General features: G+C 42.8%; 2 protein-coding genes across 2 annotated transcripts; both read left to right on the plus strand.

Annotated features, from left to right (window-relative positions):
• The first annotated feature begins 2,712 nt into the window (after positions 1–2,712).
• obi1 (ORC ubiquitin ligase 1) lies at positions 2,713–10,639 on the plus strand. Its single transcript, XM_083662401.1, has 6 exons — positions 2,713–2,846; positions 3,151–3,286; positions 4,435–4,526; positions 5,362–5,583; positions 6,731–6,819; positions 8,695–10,639. Exons 1-6 carry the CDS (start codon positions 2,760–2,762, stop codon positions 10,046–10,048), a joined length of 1,980 nt encoding a protein of 659 aa, XP_083518527.1. The 5' UTR covers positions 2,713–2,759; the 3' UTR covers positions 10,049–10,639.
• A 1,860-nt stretch (positions 10,640–12,499) lies between these two features.
• pou4f1 (POU class 4 homeobox 1) lies at positions 12,500–14,097 on the plus strand (the record flags this gene model as incomplete). Its single annotated transcript, XM_083662402.1, has 2 exons — positions 12,500–12,622; positions 13,060–14,097. The coding sequence occupies 2 exons, from the start codon at positions 12,500–12,502 to the stop codon at positions 14,095–14,097; spliced, it is 1,161 nt and encodes a 386-aa protein (XP_083518528.1).
• Positions 14,098–15,819: the final 1,722 nt, after the last annotated feature.

Here is a 15,819-nt window from a genome sequence, read left to right on the forward strand (position 1 = left end):
TATATAAAAAAAAATATTATATATATATATATATTTTTTTTTTTCATTTTTCAAAAAAAAAATTATAATATAATATCAATCAAATGTGTTTTTTCTTATGTGCAGACGCTCATTTTTTCATTCATTATATTCTTATATGCTTAAAATGCTTAAACAACAGTGACCTGAACTGATGGAAAGGAGAGCTCCATGCAGAGAGTCACTCTGGCCCTGGTCCCAGCCTTTAGTAGGCAGATAAAAAAACTTCGCCCTGTGGGTGTTTATTTATTTGGTCATTTATCTAATGAAAAATATGATTGGTTGAAAAACACTTGCAATTCACAGAAACCGACAGAAACACGTGAGAGTGATGTGTTTTCCCACCAATCACATTGAGCTGGAGGTTCGCACGCCCTTACCCTGGTTAAACCAGGTGAAATCTAATTGGTTGTTGGTTGGATAGATGGCTGACAGTGATTGACATTCTGTATTGTCCAATGCTGAATAGCCTACGTCTGAAAATCTTGTTGAATCTGCAGCGCTCCATTGGAAATACAGGAAATGAAGACCTGACAGGCTAATAGATAGATTTACAGACAGTAGCACCTATATTTTCCCCTTTCTCTTTTCCTATGTTTTATATTATCAAGCAGTAAGTTAGCTCACAAGCCAGACAGTCGTTGCATTGTATTACGCAGAGTTTAGAGAGGGCAGCGTGGTTCACACAGAGGCTCAGAAGCAAACACTGGGATAATTTAACCTCATCGACTGCACTCGCACCGGCTACAGACTGCATGGATATTCAAGTAAGTCAATTCAGTTCGAGTTATCCGGGTCTTCTACTAAATTCGGCGTCCACCAAGCAGTGCTACTTTTTCGTATTATATTGTTTTATGCTGAATAGCCCGCCATTTGGCGATCTTAAACTCGCACATTTTTTAACTGAATTTGGCAGCGCGGAACCAGCGTGGAACGAAACAGCAATTTGCATAGCAAATGAAAATGAAACGAATCTTGTAGCCTATGTTGGACGTAGTGAAGTGTTTTTGATTGATTTGTTCATCCATCAAGCCTTTTACTGACAGACTAACTTAAGTTTGATGTTGCCTGCTGTAACAGTGTGGATCTATAAAGCGGTCTGTAGCCTAATAATTGGAATGTAACTAACATGTTGATGCAGAGTGTGTCCCCCTGTACTGATAATGATGTTATCTATCACATCCGCTAACCTGTTGCTCGTTGAACAAGTCGGCATTTATCAGCTCGGCTGCACCGTTTACAGACGGGTACATTGGACGGTCTGTGTTGTGTCAAGCTAGACGTAAGGGGGAAGAGAGAGAGAGAGAGAGAGAGAGAGAGAGAGAGAGAGAGAGAGAGAGAGAGAGAGAGAGAGAGAGAGAGAGAGAGAGATTTTACGCGTGGTTCATCGTTCATTCAGGAATGTTTTCAAGATGGCATTTGATTGTCTTGTCTGCCCACCCAGTGCCCAATTCGGTGTCTGTTCTTTTATTCCTGGTGGGAATCTTTTGCTTTGGATAAGGATTTCTCTGCTGACTGCATGGATTTCTTTTGTGCACAATCTAATGTGCTTTTTTTCCCTCTGTCTCCTGCATTATGAAAAGCTTTATAAATCCAAGCAGTAGGCTAATTCTCAGTAATTTACTTAGGTTACTGTAGGCTACATCACCTTCCAGACGGCTTCTAGAAGAAAAAAATGCTTTTAAATTAGCTGTTTGATAAAACTATTTATAAACCTTATTAATAAAAATGCTTATAAATGAGCCATTTAAATTAAATTAATTAATTTGACAAAAGACTGATGCTGATTTGCAAAATGCAATTTAAAATGTGCATTTTTTAATCCATTTTCATATTCTTGCTTATTCGTTTTCATATTATTTGTCCTTTGCATAATTCATTTCGCCTTTACTTTACCATTAGACAACTGTTTTACTTAAAGCACAATTATGCCACACTGTATACAGGTATGGCGCGCACACGAGAAAAAAAAAACGGCAAAAAAAAATTCTGCGGCGACCGAAGCTTCCTCCCCTGTTTCCAAGCTCACCAGCCACCACTGTCGCACACACTGCACAGGCACAACACTACGACGACATGCACACACTTACATTGGCTCCGGCTGGTAAGACTGCTAGTTCACTTGTGATGCAATGCAATGGTGCATGGTGGATTTGGGGTAAGACAGGCCATCAGTTGAAGAGGGTAAATGCAGCATAGCCTACATGTGTGAGCAGACAACAATGAAAACAACTAAATAAATCAACCAATCAATCAAATAATGGTGATTGGCTTACACACAATGGCCATTTTTATTTTATTTTTTACAATCGCCTATATCAATTATATGCAACAGTGCTCATGTTCTCAACCTCCCTCAGCAATTAATTTGATTAGTTAGTTGCCATGATGAACACAATATATAATCCAATCCAAACTCGTTCACTCTGGAAATGCATGCTGCTGTTAATTAAATATATTCATTTATGCTCTACAGTGACAGAAATCACTTACTTTAAAGACTCGTTCAATAAGAGTTGTTTGTGTAAAGCCACACTGGTGATGAGAATACACAATTCATACAGGACAGGTGGGGTGCGACCTGACAGTCAGCCACTTCCGCGAATCGCATTTTAATCCCTTTTTAGACCTTTTGACTTGCCGTAGTTGTGAGATACAGCGCGCGACGCCGACTGCCTGGTAACTGGGGGGATTTGTACTTTTGCAGGGAAGTGTGTGTGTGTGCAGTCCTCCTCCAAAACATGGCTCACAGTCATGAATGTGCTCACAACTTTCAAACATCTCTTAACCTCACTTTACCCATATCGTGCCAGATATGCTTCGGAAAGGTAAACCGCCGTTCAAATGTATAAACGTTCAACGTTAGCGTCGGTCAGAGGAACAGCAGCTAACGTTAGCTTCAGACAAAGATGAATGCTTCATGTGATAAACAGTCACGTTTACGTTAAACTAACGTTCATTCAACTCCAGCCAGGCAGCTCTTCGGTTTGTACGTTAATAACAGAACAGGCAAGTTATTCATGTAACGTTAGCTAACTAACTTTAATCATGTGTTCGTGTCTTAACGTTAGGTAATGTGCGTTATTGGAACACAATGAAAACAAGCCACGCTTTCTTTTGGTAACGTTACAGGTTCGCCAGCCGGTTATTTGTGCCAACTACCACGTGTTCTGTGCGACCTGCATGGGGACGTGGTTAAAACAAACCAGTCAGTGTCCCACCTGCAGAGTGCCGATCACCACAGAAAACCCCTGCAGAGAAATCATCGGTGAGTAACGCATACTAGACCTTAACCGTAGAGCCCAAAGTTAGTCCTTAGAAGAGGGGACGAGTAAACAAACTGACTGAGACTTCATATGTGCCCCAGCCCAGCATCTCTCTCTGAGTCAGTTGGTCATAGTTGGACATTGTCAGATAAGAAAGGGCTTTTTAAGCTTGTATGTTTAAATGTTTGTTTTCGATAGCTTGTGTCTTTTTTGACGAGGAAATCAAACATGTTTTGCTGAGCAGATATAATCAGACAAGCATCTAGTTTGCATCCTGGATAACCTGTCTGTGTCTGATGCAGCTTCAGTTTCAGTGTTGTAAGAAAAATACACAAATACTGAAATGGACTGTTTACAGTCCATCACTCGGTCAGCGGTTGATTTGTTATGCGCATGCTGAATGGTTATTTGCAATGGTGGTGCTGTGGTGAAATAAACACATTTTACTCCGAGATGAACTTTGAAACCATTTGAAATGTATTCCATGGGTACACAAACAACCAACCTGTGTAAACAAGGACTACGGTAATAGTGAGGACTGAGGAGTGCCAGCCAGCTCCATTACAACAGTTATATTAGCTATGTTAAACTTTTATATAAACAAATATTTTATTATTCATGTGTTAGTAAACTATCCATTACACCTGCATATTAATTTACTTATTGTATTTCTAATAGTGATATTACCATACAGTTGCTTATGCCACTACATGCCTGGTAGTGTCATTTATGGCGCTCTACAGTCAGGACAGATTTCTCTTATCGATCCCCAACATTCCAGAAAATCCAGACGCACGTATAGAGCTGCAGGATACAGAGATACAATAACTATACGTTTTGTATCTATCTATCTATCTATCTATCTATCTATCTATCTATCTATCTATCTATCTATCGTTTTGTACCCTGGTTTCTAATCCCAGAGTTCGCAAATGATGACTCTTGAATGCATAAGTACAGAATGGTTACATTATTGACACAGTCAATTTAGCGTGAGCAGCGTACGTGCCGCGGGAGCCTGTGGCTTTTCATTTTGGTGGCCCGATAACCGGTTAAAGCAGCCACACAGCCCATATGAGCAGCGCAGCTCAGAACTTAAAAGACGTTTTGAGCTCAAGTCCATTTCTCTACTCTTGTACTTCTCCTACAGGGGGCACCAACGAGAGTGAGCACAGTGAGAGCCCTTCTATGAAGAAATGTCTCCGGAAAGCCAGAGGAGAGCTGCTTCTGCGGGAATACGAGGTATTGTTTCATCCTAACCTAAAGGTAGATTCAGTGGGATGTTTTCACTGCAAAAACAAGCATGATGATTCTTTTGATGTGATCAATTTTCAAACGTGCCATCTTGAAACGCATAGAGTGGCACTGTGCAGGCCTGTTGTGCAGTTTATCGCCATAGAAACGTCAGCCCAGGCTATAGAGGATAGTTTGGTGGTTCCGCATTTTAAGTGTATCCCTGTGCCAACTTTGGTTTTGAGAATAACCGCTTATCAACGGAGACAGAATTATCGACGCCGGTTAGCTTTCCGTCCCAACTGTTGGTTTGTTACAAATGTAGGGACGCACGCCTCTGATATCATTAGCCGATCAGACGGTGATGAATCTCTCTGGGCAGTTGAACTTTGTGTCCATCAAAACAGATGGAAATGTGATGGAGAGACAGAGCTGGGATTTGATGTGAAGCAGCTGAAGTGCTGCACGATATAATGTCCAAGTTCAGCAAATAGTGGAGGATGAGATGTTCAAAGATGCAGTCTAATCAGTGTGATCTTTTCACACATTGTCCCTCAAATGCACTGTGTTATTATAATGATGGCAACTCACTGGACTCAACTCAGCTGCCAACTCATTGGCGCCTGAACAGAGTATTGCAGAATAGTAGGAACCAACTATGGATCGATTATTTCAAATGACATGATAGCATTCAGCTAAAGAGAGATCTTTTACAGAGGTGGTGACATCCTCAACCCTGTGGTAAGCCACCTGAATAATACTGTGAGGTGGCTGTTATTACAACCCCCTATTTCACTATCTTCAGTCGGTGTGTTTCAGCTTCAGCTCATTTCTCTCTCGACAGGATGAAATTGAACGACTCCACAGAGAAAACGAGGAGCTGAAATCAAAAACCCAAAGTCTGGAGTCGCAGCTGAACACAGCCCCGGATCCTTGCAGCATGAACGCAGTGCAAAGCGATGAGGAAAGAGTTGAGCCCGACGCCCTGGAAGAGTGCACCAACAAGCTGAGAGCTGCCTCAGATATGTGCAGTCAAATGACGCAGGACAGGGATAAGCTTAAGGAGGTACTATGCAACCTATAACACTCCAAAAACTGTGGTCTTCGCTTGGTGGTCCGCCAGAGAATCGAATTTTTTTTTTCTCACAGAAAACCGTTTTTACATACACATTAACCGTGAGGAGTAGCCGGATTGGGCCGATTTTCAGAAATATTGCGATATTTGGGAAATATCACAATTTTGAACATTTACTTTCAGAGGCTGCAGCAGGCTCAGTTTTAAAGCCAGAGTGAAGTTTCTGGTATATGAAACTAGAAGACTTAAGGAATCGATTTGTAAACCAACCACGTCATGCTAGTTTGTCAGGAAGGTAGCTAAATAACACTCCAAAGTTAGGCAACATTTTGGCGAGGGGAAAACATTTTCAAAGGGGTCGTCTTTTTCACAGCCTAATGTTGGAAGGTGTGTGTCTGTTTTAAACCAGCTAGTAGCCTTATATTGTCATTTAGCCTTTCTGCTGCTATTGCATGGTTAAGGGGGGTTGGTATACGCAGTGGAAGTGGTCCCTGGGAAATTTGGTTTGGTACATAGTGGTACTTGGACGGAGAGGTTTGGGAACCCCTGCACACACGGGTGGAATTTAATATACTGTACGTTTCTTTTTAAAAGCTTTTACACATTAGTCTTCTGCCTGACACTTTCGAAATTCACTATATATAAAACACACAATAACATACTAAAATTTCATTTGAGTTTAAATGTCAGAAGTGCCTTTTTTTTTTTTTTAACACGTGGGTAAAAAGGGGGTTTCCCTGCCACAAACAATTTCAACTCAACTGGAGAGACATTTACGCGTCTTTGTCAGCGTAATAGGCTAGTGTTTGCGTGCATTGCTCGGTCCTTGTATTAGCGCAGTGAGTCGCAATTCTAATCAATTGACTCATGAATGGCTCATTTGCATGTGGTGGTGATGCGATGTCAGCTTGAGTCTTCGGTGGGCATGACGTAACCGCGGTGGTGCGATGATGACCATGACAGCCCTAAGCTTGGGGGGAGGGGCTAAAACCTCTTTGGGGGGCGCCAAAACTCCTCTGTGCAGGAAAAACCCTGTATTCATGTAGGCACTGATTGATTTTGGTTCAAAGGTAACTTAGTTGATACCTGTGTGAAATGACTTGTAATGTGCTGAAACCATCACGTTCTCCCTCCTTAGGCAAATAAGACATTGCGGTGTCAGAACTTGGACCTTGTAGAAGAGAATATCCGTTTGAAAGCGGAGGTGGTGAACAGATCTCCTCAGAAGTAAGTATCCTTCTTAGTGTTTGTTGTCTCTGTGGAAATGACTGGTGGCCAACTCAGTCAACTGAGTCTGTTTGCTTAAATGAGTCGGACTGTTTCATCTAATCTACAAGGCTGTCTGGATTCTGCCTCGTCACTCCCAGTGACTCAAATAACATTTGAAAATGCATCTGAAACTTGGCAGCTTTGGGTGCTTGAGCCTTGTTAAGTGGCCTATGAAACTATCATCATATAACTGAATCATAACTGTATCATTCAAAAATACAAAAGATATTCATGAGGAACTTGGGAGAGCAGCATGGAAAGACTTGGTCTCAGTTTAATTTTAATTTTAATTTCGGCTTCATCAGCGTAACGTATCTTCAGCATCAAGCCTGCTCTGATGAAGTCTTTATGCCAAAACGCATTAGCCAGATGGGGGGCGAAATGTCTCCTGTCTTCTGGATTTTTGGAGTGCCGATATCCCATGTTCCTCATGGCTTTCCTCATGTCTCAGTGATAGCAGAACACTCATCCAAAAGGACCAAAAATGTTCATGTTTTGAGGTTCATCAATGTATGTCCCAAACCTCACCACCTAGGGAAAGATCACCATCATAGCAACTGGCAATTTGCAGTTTGCCAGTTGCCAGTTGCCTATCTGATCTAACCCTGATGGTGTGTATTAAGATCTGATCTAACCCTGATGGTGTGTATTAAGATCTGATCTAACCCTGATGGTGTGTATTAAGATCTGATCTAACCCTGATGGTGTGTATTAAGATCTGATCTAACCCTGATGGTGTGTATTAAGATCTGATCTAACCCTGATGGTGTGTATTAAGATCTGATCTAACCCTGATGGTGTGTATTAAGATCTGATCTAACCCTGATGGTGTGTATTAAGATCTGATCTAACCCTGATGGTGTGTATTAAGATCGGATCTAACCCTGATGGTGTGTATTAAGATCTGATCTAACCCTGATGGTGTGTATTGAGATCTGATCTAACCCTGATGGTGTGTATTAAGATCTGATCTAACCCTGATGGTGTGTATTAAGATCTGATCTAACCCTGATGGTGTGTATTAAGATCTGATCTAACCCTGATGGTGTGTATTAAGATCTGATCTAACCCTGATGGTGTGTATTAAGATCTGATCTAACCCTGATGGTGTGTATTAAGATGGCTTTTAATCACTCGCATCATATAGAAAGAAAACACATAGAAAGCAAATCTGACCCCATGTCAGCATTCCAAGGACATCATTACGTACTGTATGTCCTATCATATTTTCCAAAATGATTTCCATGACAGTATTTGGCACATGCTTCAAGATGGTTGTGACAGATAGCTTTGTACAGACAAAACTAAGTCTTGGGAGAGCAGTTCAGAAGCACTTTGGAGGCACTGGGAGCTATGAGGTGACGTCATTCACTTTCAATTCAGTGATTCTGACGATGGAAATGGATGCAACTAAAGATGTCTGGTGTGTAGTTGTGTCATCACTTAGTGCTGAAGTGAGTCATGCCTGGTTGATTCTCTAGTCTGGTCCTACCTTCCTCAGTCACTGCAGGATGGCCTCTAAATATTTGATCCAATCAAAAGCCTTCAGAGATCACTTTCTAAATATAATCTCCACATGATGAAGTTAAAGAGACCCTCAGCCAGCTACTAAGTAAATTTGTTGTATATTTTATGTTGTGTTTCTTGTCACACACTTGACCAAGCAAACACTAAAGCCCTGTCAGGATAATTATTTTTTATTCTGGCCTTATTGATCCTTGAAAGAATTCAATGATCAATAAGCCATTCACAACGGATTTCCCGCAGGCACATCATATCTTCTCCATGAAACTTAGCCTGTGAAGTTGTTGAACCTAAATGATCTGTCCTCAGGTATAGCCGTTCTACAGTGGCAGCACTGGAGGCAAGAATCCAGAAATATGAGCGCGACGTGGACCACCTGAAGAGGGCTTTGGAGCGCAGTGACCAGTACATTGAAGAACTGGAGTCTCGAGTGGGCGAGGGTGAGAGGAGACCTCCGGAAACGCAGGACACGTGTGGGCAGAGCCAGGCTGGCTCAGAAACCACCGTGGAGCAACAGAGAATCAAAATGATGACGAGAAGCTTGAGCGACACAGAGAGGCAGTCTATCTGCAGCAATCCAGAAGTCGAATGTCAGACGCTCTCTGTGGGCAACCACAGTTTGATCTTCACGCCGTCGGCAGGACTTCCCGATCACAGAGAGTTTGGTGAGAAACTGACTGGACAACAGAAAGAGATGCCCTTGGAAAGCACCTCCTCCGAGTCCGCACACTTTTCGCCCTCCACTCCGTCCTCCGCCTTCCGTTCCCTGACCCTGAAAAGCCCGGGCATCCGCGAGAAGAAAGTTGCTTTTAAGCCCAAGTCCTATCTGAGGAGGCTCAATTTTGAAGAGTTTCCTGGTCTCGGGAGTAGTGGCAGTACTCCCTCCTCCACCACAGAGAACCAATTCTCCAGCGCCTCTAAATTCCCCAGTGGCTTGCCGCCCGGCACTGAGGTGCAGCCCTCAGAGTCTTCTGACTTCTGGGGCGCTTGGCAGAGCTCCAAATCCAATGACCAGTCCGATCCAGGCCCGAGTAAAGAAACCTCACCGATGGTTAAAGGAGCCGCGTCCCATAATCTCCTAGATAACGAGCGTGATGGCTTCCATATGTCCAGTGAGGCGTCCATGGACGCAGCTTACCTGGACAAAATCTCCGAGTTGGACTCCATGATGCTAGACGGAGAGAGTTCCAGTAGCCGGGGCTCGCAGCTCTCCCTCGCTTCCTTGCCTCCTGCAGACTTGGAGGTCACTCTTGTCCCAGAACCAAAAACCTGCTCGGCTAACGCCACAGGCTGCGGTGGTAAAGGTGCCGCTGCGATGGAGTGTCATTTGACTTCATGCGACGCCATGGATGGCACCCCGAAAGACACGGGGGAGGAAACAGCTGCCGGACCGGTGCCAGGGCCATCTCAAACTGATGATCTGTCTTTCGACTTGCTGTTTGATCAGTTGGAGGACACCAAGGACGGTTCCTCTGGCTCTCTCAGTCCAGCTGGCAAAAGCCATGATCACCATGGAAGCCCCGCCTCCTCCACCTCCACCTCCAAACCTGTGAACACAAGAGATAGACAAACACTGAATATGAATATCAGTCAGCCAACAAAGCGAAAGTCTCACAGTCCCTTTAACACAAGCAGTCCCACAAAACTCTCAAAGCTCATGTAAAGGTTTTAAACGCTTTCTGTGTCACCTTCCATACCACAACTTTGGTCTTTGTCACACATCAAATCATCATATCAAATCCATATTTTGTGGGATCGGGGATTGAGCTTGACTTGATGCTGACTTCTTGAGATTGTTGTCTGCTGTGATATTGTATACATTGACGCAAAAGGTGACACTTTTGTCAGATAGTTTTTGTCTAGTCTGCCTGTAGATCCTGTTGTAGTAGCTAAGTAGATGTTTAGGTCAGTCTTTGCATAGAACCAAACATTACACACACAAAAGTTTCTGTTGAAAACTTTCGCTGCAAGTAGTTTTTTTTTGTCATGCCATAACGCATACATTTTTCTATTGAAGCATTTTTAACTGTTATTCTAAACTCACTTACACACATCACCTCAAGCTATAGACATTGGTCCTTTTATTGGCATACAATATTAGGACAATCTTCTCCTGCTCTATTTTAAACTTGTGTGAACATGTATGTCATGAAACCATAAGGATATCATTTTAAAAAGAAAATTACAATGTTAGATGTTTTTGGAAATAAAATGACAATACTCTTGAGTAACAATGTTCGAAAGTTTTTTTTTTTTTAATCGTGACAGGCATCAAAGGAGATCGGAATCTGGTTAAAAAATAAATCGCAAAGTAAGACACACACAAACTAGTTGCATAGCAATTATTGATTTGCCTCCATTATTAAAGAAGTGAAAGCGTGGACTGGAGTATTCCCACCGATAAATGCGTGTTGTAGCAAAACACATTACAGAGACCTCACATGTGCATACTGCATAGTAATTCCAGTGCAGAGAACACCTTATTTATTATGCAAATTTAACGATATCATGTATATTTCACATACCTCTAATCGCTGCATGAAATTTTAATTGGGTAACCGTTGTGGTTTGAATAAATGAAGTGTTAATTCATTGGGATTAATTAATTTGGTTAAAGACTGTGTACAAGGTTACGCTGGTGTATTAAATCAATTTGTTTAGTGCTCATCTGGCGATGATGGTCTTTAATGATGAGGGGCTCTCATTACTTCCAAGGGGTTAAGATGAGTAACGGGAGGAATAAATGTAATTTACAGACAGTGGACCAAGATCACAGCCTATTGGACAATAGCTATGTTTGTGTGTAGTATCAGTGTTGGGAGTAACTCATTACACAAGTAACATATTACATGTAATATATTACTTTTAGCACTAACTAATATAACTTATTACTTATAGGATTTCAGTAATATTATACCAGTTACTTTGTCAAGTAACTCAAGTTACAAATTTAGTTACTTTTTTTTATCAAAGCACATAATTTCATAATCAAACTGTTTTTATGCAAATAACCACTATAGATGACAATAACAAAGGAAAAGGGTAACATTTAGAATTTTGGATGGTTTACACTGACTTCAAGACGGTTTAAATTATTTTTCGGGATGTTCTGGGGCACCGATGTCATTCTGCTACTGCAGTTATTTTGGTGAAAGTAATGCAAAGCTAGTGTAATAAGTAATGAGTTACTCTACACAGACTGTAATATTGTAAAGTAACTTATTACTTTGAAAGTAAGTGAAAGTAACTAGTAATATGTAGTATATTACATTTTGAAAGTAACTTGCCCAACACTGGTACCTATAGCCAAAATTGTGCCTATACAGTGCATGTTACCAAGTAGGCCTACTGGTTTCCAGTGATGAAGTCCACATGTTTCTCATGAATGGAAAGCAACGTTGAGTAAAAACAGTTATTTCCCATATTTCTGTTTTCAAACATTAAACAAGACAGTGGACTAGTTTTGGAAACTTTTGGCATCAAAATAGGCATGATGCCATGATGAAAAGCAAAACATGAAAGCAAAAGTGGACGGTGTTTTCATGTTTTTTTCCTCTAATGATTCTATTGGAAAAAAAACAGGCTAAAATAAAAGCCATACTTTAAGTCAATGATTTAAGGCCTCCACATGCAGGATTGAAGGCATGATTGCGACCCACGCATTGGTGTCTGATTCGTGGAGTGCAGTGAGCCCTGAAAACGCAGGCAGCGTCTCTAGTCTGCAGTCGTAACAGCCTGCCCTATGAGCTTTTTTCCCCCTTTGCTTTTTCTGACAGCCCCGTTCACTGTTCTGGCAGTTTGTGTCTCGCGAGAGCTGCTGAGCAGCACGGGCTTGCTTGACGAGATCTGAGGCGCTCAGGTGTAAGAGCCTCTCATCCCCCAGCAGTGGGAAACAGTAGACAGATAAGTGCGTCTGAGAGACTGCAGGCATCTCTGTGATCTCCGGGCTCAAGGCTGCACTCGGCGCGGCGCACAGCGAAGCGAACTACATCGCATCATTACTGGACAGGCAAAGGGGATCAGATCACTGTGTATCTATGACTATTTTTCCAGCACTTGTGTAGCCGTTTCCCCCCCTTTTTCCCGTGCACTTTAATTGGAGAAGCTCGCCAAGATGATGTCCATGAACAGCAAACAACCGCACTTCGCCATGCATCCCTCCTTACCCGAGCACAAGTACACCACCCTGCATTCCAGCTCGGAAGCCATAAGGAGAGCCTGTCTACAAGCTCCACAGGTAAATTGTCCCCGAAAACATCCGCCTTTGTCCTCCTTTTCCTCTGGTACCCAGGCTTGACTGTAGCGCTGAATGTGCGTAATAACAAGGGGCGCGCTCCAAGGCACATTCAGCCAAGACGCACTAGTCTCTTATGTGTTTTTTTCATGTAGTATTCCACGCAATCGCTCGAATCGTCTATGATCTTTTTGAAAGCATGTTCACACAAAGCCTGCATGGCTTTTTACTATTTTTGTATTAATTTTTATGACTTGAGGCTTCTGAAGGAATACTCCGGCTGTGTTATGCGTTGCCAAAAGTCCCGGCTGACAGCCTACATTTATTCATATTTTTTTCTTTCTTTTTCTTCTCCTTTCTTCTCATTGCCCTTTCTTTTATCCTATTCCCTTGGATCCCTTCATTTTTCCATCCTCTTCTTTAATTTCCGCCCTTTGCAGTTGCAGAGCAACATCTTCGCGAGCCTGGATGAGACGCTGCTGGCGCGGGCCGAGGCTCTCGCGGCCGTGGACATCGCTGTGAACCAGGGCAACCACAACCACAACTTGGCCAAGACGCACCCGTTCAAGCCCGATGCTACCTACCACACCATGAACACCGTGCCCGTGCCGTGCGCGTCCAACTCCTCCACCGTGCCACTGGGCCACGGGGCCCACCACCACCACCACCATCATCACCACCACCACCACCAGGGCCTGGAGGCGGAACTCATGGACCACATCAACTCGCCGCCTTTGGCCCTGATGGCCAGCGCGCACGACGGGGCCGGCGGAGGAGGCGGCGGCGGCGGCGGCGTGGGTGGTGGTGGAGGTGGCTGCCCCACCCCCTCTGCCCACCCGCACTCTCACTCGCACATGCACGGCTTGGGCCACCTCTCCCACCAGGCTATGGGCATGAACTCGCCGCTCACCCACCACGGGCTTTTACCCGGCCACCACGGATTGAATCACCAAGGCGGCCCGGGGCTCACTTGCGCCGGACTGCCCTCCATCAATGACTCGGACACGGACCCAAGGGAGCTGGAGGCTTTCGCGGAGCGCTTCAAGCAGCGGAGGATCAAGCTGGGGGTGACCCAGGCGGACGTGGGTGGCGCGCTGGCTAATCTGAAAATCCCCGGCGTGGGCTCGCTGAGCCAAAGTACAATTTGTCGATTCGAGTCGTTAACTCTCTCCCACAACAACATGATCGCGCTCAAGCCCATCCTCCAGGCCTGGCTGGAGGAGGCCGAGGGCGCCCAGAGGGAGAAACTGAACAAACCGGACATTTTCAACGGAGGGGAAAAGAAACGCAAGAGGACCTCGATAGCAGCCCCGGAGAAGCGGTCTTTGGAAGCGTACTTCGCCGTACAGCCTCGGCCGTCGTCCGAGAAAATAGCAGCTATCGCTGAAAAGTTGGACTTGAAAAAAAACGTGGTGAGAGTGTGGTTTTGTAACCAAAGACAGAAGCAGAAGAGGTTGAAATTTTCCGCCTCTCACTGACTGATGGGCTGAAAAAGAGTTGTGTGACTGAATCTGGGGACCAAGGGACATAAAAAGACACCATTTTCAGTCTTTTGTCTCCAACGATTTTAAACGTTGGCGCACAATGGGCTTTAGAGATACCCATTTTATGAGGCTTCATAACTTGTTTATTTTCACGTTATCGGTGAATGTGAAGTATGCAAATAACAGATTCCACAAATTTCGCTCAGTTGTTTCGAGGGAAAAGTATACCGACGTCGACATTGCCTTTTAAAACATGTGGAAAGAGGTAATTTGCTTGATTCTAGCGAGTTATTTTCTTCTAATAGGCCTATTATTTGAAGTATAGCCATTTACGAATTACCTCATTGATTGTTGAACTGTGTTTGGTTTGATTTCCTTGTCGTTGTTGGTATAGAATTATTCATGAATCTGTTCATTTATTCATGTTGTTTTGTTTGTTTATTTATTTTCTTATTTGGAGGCTGCTGTAAAACTCAAAATTTAGTTGCAAACTTTATGGCTATAAATCTAAAAAAAGAAGGCCTGCATGAAATCCTAATTCACAGGTAGCCTAATTGAGCCTCTGAATGTGGAAATATAGGCTGTCACCTCTAATAGATATACAGTATTTATTTTGAATTTGCACAAAAAGCGGAGACCCTTTTAGGTTTATTGGTTATGTCGAAATGGTTTTGTATATACAGACATCACTTTATCACATCTCAGATTTCATGAGTTTTGGAAATACATAGGGCCTATCGAATTGGCTTTCACAACGAAAAGTTTTCAAACAGATTTCGAGAGCATGGCATAGCCTTCTCGGCTTCATTGAGGAAAAAAACATGATCACAATGGGGGGGGGGATATACAATTTCTTTCATGTAGCTATTTTAGTTTGCAGTGCAAACATTCTATGCATTGGAAAAGACTCACTCACATACAGTAGAGCTGTCTACTGACAAACCTTATTTTGTGGATGGTGTAAGTCACTGTTAAATGCCTGTTTTCACATTAAGATCACCACGTTGTTTGTCGTGTTGTTATACGGAAACGTTATGTAAGTAATATTTTACTTTGTGCACAAGTATGTTTACAAACTGCGGTGACACGTGCATCATGGAAATGTCCCACTGTCTCCTTCCCTCTCTCACAACCTCTCCACTCGACTCTGTTGTCCTCTTACTTTCATTGGTATTATTCATCCTGTAAGCCAAATTCAACAGGGAGGTGTGTTCCAGCAATCTTCTAATAAATTAAAGAAAGAAAAGCACGCATTCCTGGTTGTGATTGGGCCCACACTGACCATGGTTATTAAGGGTTTAATCTAAATGTTGGTCTAATGTGTTCACGTCATACCATATCAATTCGATATTAATGACGTCTTATTAGTAAGTGTGATTGTTTTGATGTCAATGACCTGACATGTTTTCTCCCCTGATTTACCATCGAGCCCATATGGGCAAGTAACGAAATAAAACTTGAAAGTCCTGCAGAGTTGATGCAAATCATGGCATAAAAAAAAAAAAAAAAAAAAAACAATGCAGCCCCAGATGCATTTTAATATATCTTATAAACCATATAAAGTTTTAGGATAGGTTGTAGCCTATTAAACATGTCACAGGCTAAATGTATGCCAATTCTTCTTTCAAATACTATATTCTTGGTGTAGAAACATAATAATAATAATAATTCAGCTGTTATATGCAGGTGCTTGGGACGTCACTCCCTCAATTCAAA

This window comes from Poromitra crassiceps (assembly GCF_964638095.1).
Source record: "Poromitra crassiceps genome assembly, chromosome: 28".
Taxonomy (NCBI): domain Eukaryota; kingdom Metazoa; phylum Chordata; class Actinopteri; order Beryciformes; family Melamphaidae; genus Poromitra; species Poromitra crassiceps.

Bases quoted from the DNA above. Each gene is read 5' to 3' on its own strand.
- obi1 (XM_083662401.1), top strand. From the start codon at position 2,760: ATGGCTCACAGTCATGAATGTGCTCACAACTTTCAAACATCTCTTAAC. The intron at 2,847-3,150 runs GTAAACCGCCGT...GTAACGTTACAG, and splicing joins GCCAGATATGCTTCGGAAAG to GTTCGCCAGCCGGTTATTTG. The intron at 3,287-4,434 runs GTGAGTAACGCA...CTTCTCCTACAG, and splicing joins CCCCTGCAGAGAAATCATCG to GGGGCACCAACGAGAGTGAG.